This window comes from Helobdella robusta (genome assembly GCF_000326865.2).
Source record: "Helobdella robusta unplaced genomic scaffold HELROscaffold_24, whole genome shotgun sequence".
In the NCBI taxonomy this organism is placed as follows: Eukaryota; Metazoa; Annelida; class Clitellata; order Rhynchobdellida; family Glossiphoniidae; genus Helobdella; species Helobdella robusta.
This window is the reverse complement of record NW_008704261.1, coordinates 2,646,421-2,649,985: the sequence shown is the minus strand read 5'-3', so window position 1 is coordinate 2,649,985 and position 3,565 is coordinate 2,646,421. Positions and strand designations below refer to the sequence as shown.

Here is a 3,565-nt window from a genome sequence, read left to right as displayed (position 1 = left end):
TTTTTCATTCATTCATTCATTCATTCATTCATCCATCCATCCATCCATCCATTCATTCATTCATTCATAACTAACTTGTACACGGATCACCTCTGCAAAAGTAATCACCTGATGGGATAAAAAGTTTGAATTAACATTTCGAATGTAAACATCGGCAGACGTCTGTTTGAAGATTAAGTCGTACAATACTGTAACAACATTTTAATTTAGTTCTTGAATAATGTATTTATTTTTTTAAATGAATAAATAAAAAACTTGTCAAATGATCAAATAAACGAACATAAAAATAGCAAATTGCAACACACTGGCATCATTCTTTTTCTTCATAATGCAATTCTGACACACGCAAATCTGCCCGCATGTCATTCCAGTTTTTAAACTTTCGCCCCCCAGTGGCTAAATTCTCCACACGACTCGACGTACCGACGCATTGTGTCGCTTCATTTTCCTTGATAGTCTTCGAGTCTTGAACAGACAGCATTCGAACCGGGTCATAGAGTAATTACAGAAGACATGGCAGGCACTTCTATAACCATCAAACTTACTGTTATGTCATCATCATATCATAATCAAATAAGTAATCAGTCTCAAAATTATCAAAATATTTTCATCACTATGTTATCATCGTCACCAAAATAAACATCCCATCATTCCATGATCAAATTCATCAACACATCATTGCGATATAATTACATTATCACTATACAATCTCCACCACCATCAACAAAATCATCATCATGTAATAGCAAATATCCTGATTAAGATATCATCTCCACCGTACTCACCATTGCAGAGGTACGATTTACACGAACACGAGTATATGAACTCTTTCGAACATTTCGGCAGAAAGCTTCTCTTCATCATACAACCTCTCTCCACCACACGTTTGTACGTACCCCATTCTGGTGTTGTTGTGGTTGTTTTTTGTGTGGTTGTTGTTGTTGTTGTGGATGTTGTTGCTGTTGTTGTGGATGTTGCTGTTGATGTTGTTGTTGATGTTGTTATTGTTGTGGTCTCTGTTGTTTCTATGTCGTTAACACTTTTCATAAAAACATTTTAAGGTCCCTACTGTAATTGTTTGCTACTGTAATTTCAGTGATAAGTGATAATTTTTATATTTAATATGTCTTGTTAAAGTAGCATCGTACACACACACACACAAACACACACACACACAAACAGACTCACTCACACACACACACACACACACACACATACAAATAAACACGCTCACCAACTTTTAATCTTGGACTCCTGTTTATAGCAATAAGCACCCTCGCATACTCTGCCAGTTCCAAGCGGCATGATACATTTGCTGGTCACGTTGCTGCTGCACTGGAAACACACCACTGCCTCCATGCTGTCGACGCAAAGATGAATGGCTACGATGGTGAGAAATGCGATGTTGGTGTGGATGGGGGTGCGGATGGGGGTGTGGATGGGGGTCAGAGTGGAGGTCATTGGCAAGGTTAGGCTTCAGTTTGGTCGAGTTAAGATATGTCGAAGAACGTTGATGAATAAAGTAAAGAATGTTAGAGAATTGACGGATTCAATGTTGGCTTTTTTTTGCGGTGCTCTTACTCTAAATGACTCAACCAATTTTCTTCGTGGAAGTTATTTTTTTAAAACAAATTTCTCGATAATTTTAAGCTGATAAAATTAAAAAGTTATATAAAAAAAAGTTTGAGTTATTAAAAAGAAAACTATTTCACAATTATTTTTTTTTTACATTTGACCAACTTCTCGTGAATTAAATTTTCACAACTATAACAGATGATAGGGGGAAAATCAATTTAGTTGATTAGTTAATTTAATTTTTATATACATATTTATATATGCACACAAATATTTAGTTAATAAATTTAATTTAAGACAATATTATTCAACACTAATTGTGACTGAACCATTTCCGTTCAAAAACTTAAAATTTTGAAAACCATCCGAAGTTTGTAAACAACTACGTAAAAGAACTATGATCCGAAATATAATAACTATTCATAATTTGCTCAACATGAAAAAAAATGAAGTTTAATGATTTGATACATTTTTTAGCAAAACTGTGTAGCATTTGGTTGAATAAGTGTGAATGAATCACTAATGGGAACGATGAAAGTGATAAGGGTCATGGAAATGCCATAAATCCATCGATTCCATTTTAAAACGTGACGCCATTAAAACGTAGGAAAGGCAAATTATACAAGTGCAGTGGCGTCACCGTCGTGTGTCGCGAGTCAGGTAGCCTAATCATCAGTATTCAAACAATAATTTTTAACATAGGAACTCTTAAATGAGAGTTGCTATTTTGAGTAAATAAAAATTATATTGAAATGTTTTTATGTTTTTACCGCAAAATAAAAATGAAATTTTATAACTTTATTTTATGTTTGCCTTTGTGTTCGCCATTTCATAATTCTACAGGATTGGAATGATTTATTGACGCTTTTCTCCTAGGATATCCAGCTCAAAGAACCTTCGCGGTAGTTCGCAAGTGAATGTTGCAAGAAAAATAGAAAATAAAAAGATGTATTGAAATAATAAAATAACAATGGGCAGAAATTATAAAGCGTCCGTGATTGTTATATTTCTATGAAAGCAGTATCGCAAATATTGCCTGTCGGGTGTATCATCATTATCATCATCGTCGTAGTTATTATCACCATCCCTACATTTGGATGGCATGGTAGTACATTATACTACTATTTCAAGTAAACGTTTTGGATAAAGCAATACAGGCTAAATACATGGTTCTGGAAAGCCACAGTACACTGAAAAGCTATAAATGTAAATGTACTATTTTTTTTAAATGGCAGAAAGTTTTGGCTTCAAACATGAAGAAATAGAAATGTCAAAAAATTGTCTAAAAACTTCAGTCAGACATCGAGTCACTATTTGAGCCGCTCCTAAAAAAATGAAAAATATATATTATTATTATTACAGTTTCTATTTTTGGAAACAAAGGTAGCAATGTTGGTCCAAGCGCATTTGGTTTAATGGTCATTAAATTAACATTTATATAGCTGAGTGCCTGGATTAGCGATGGAGATTTTTATTGTGAAATTAGTAGCAGAACATCACGACAACAATGACGTCATAACAAAAACAATGACATCATAATAAATTAATTTTATTCAGCCAATTTCTTACTCAGAAATAATAGAACCGTTAAAGCGTATTTGCGATAAACTGAGTGTTACGTTATCCAGAGTTAGTCGTTAAATATTTTTCATTTAATTTTCGATGACAACCGCATATTGTAGGTGGCTGTTTCTATTTATAAAACAAACTGCAAGTGCTAGAAAAATGTCTAAAAAGTATTTTGAATTTACTCTGTTAAATTTAAATTTGTTGTATGTTTTATAAACTACAGAAAAAAACATGAAAGATTAAATATTGAAGACTAACGAAGCTAGCAAGGTTCAAACGAACCAACGAACCAACGAACGAACAAACGAACCAACGAACGAACAAACGAACCAACGAACGAACGAACGAACGAACTAACCAACAAACTATTACGAGCAAGCAAGCAAACAAACAAACCAGGCGATTGCATCAGTTGAATAAA

The 3,565-nt window shown here is 33.6% G+C and overlaps 1 protein-coding gene across 1 annotated transcript; it reads right to left on the bottom strand.

The window, feature by feature from the left end:
• Positions 1 to 310: 310 nt before the first annotated feature.
• HELRODRAFT_191779 (hypothetical protein) lies at positions 311 to 1,461 on the bottom strand (the record flags this gene model as incomplete). The annotated part of the gene is made up of 3 exons (XM_009019480.1): positions 311 to 465; positions 786 to 902; positions 1,239 to 1,461. The coding sequence occupies 3 exons, from the start codon at positions 1,459 to 1,461 to the stop codon at positions 311 to 313; spliced, it is 495 nt and encodes a 164-aa protein (XP_009017728.1).
• Between the last annotated feature and the right edge of the window lie 2,104 nt (positions 1,462 to 3,565).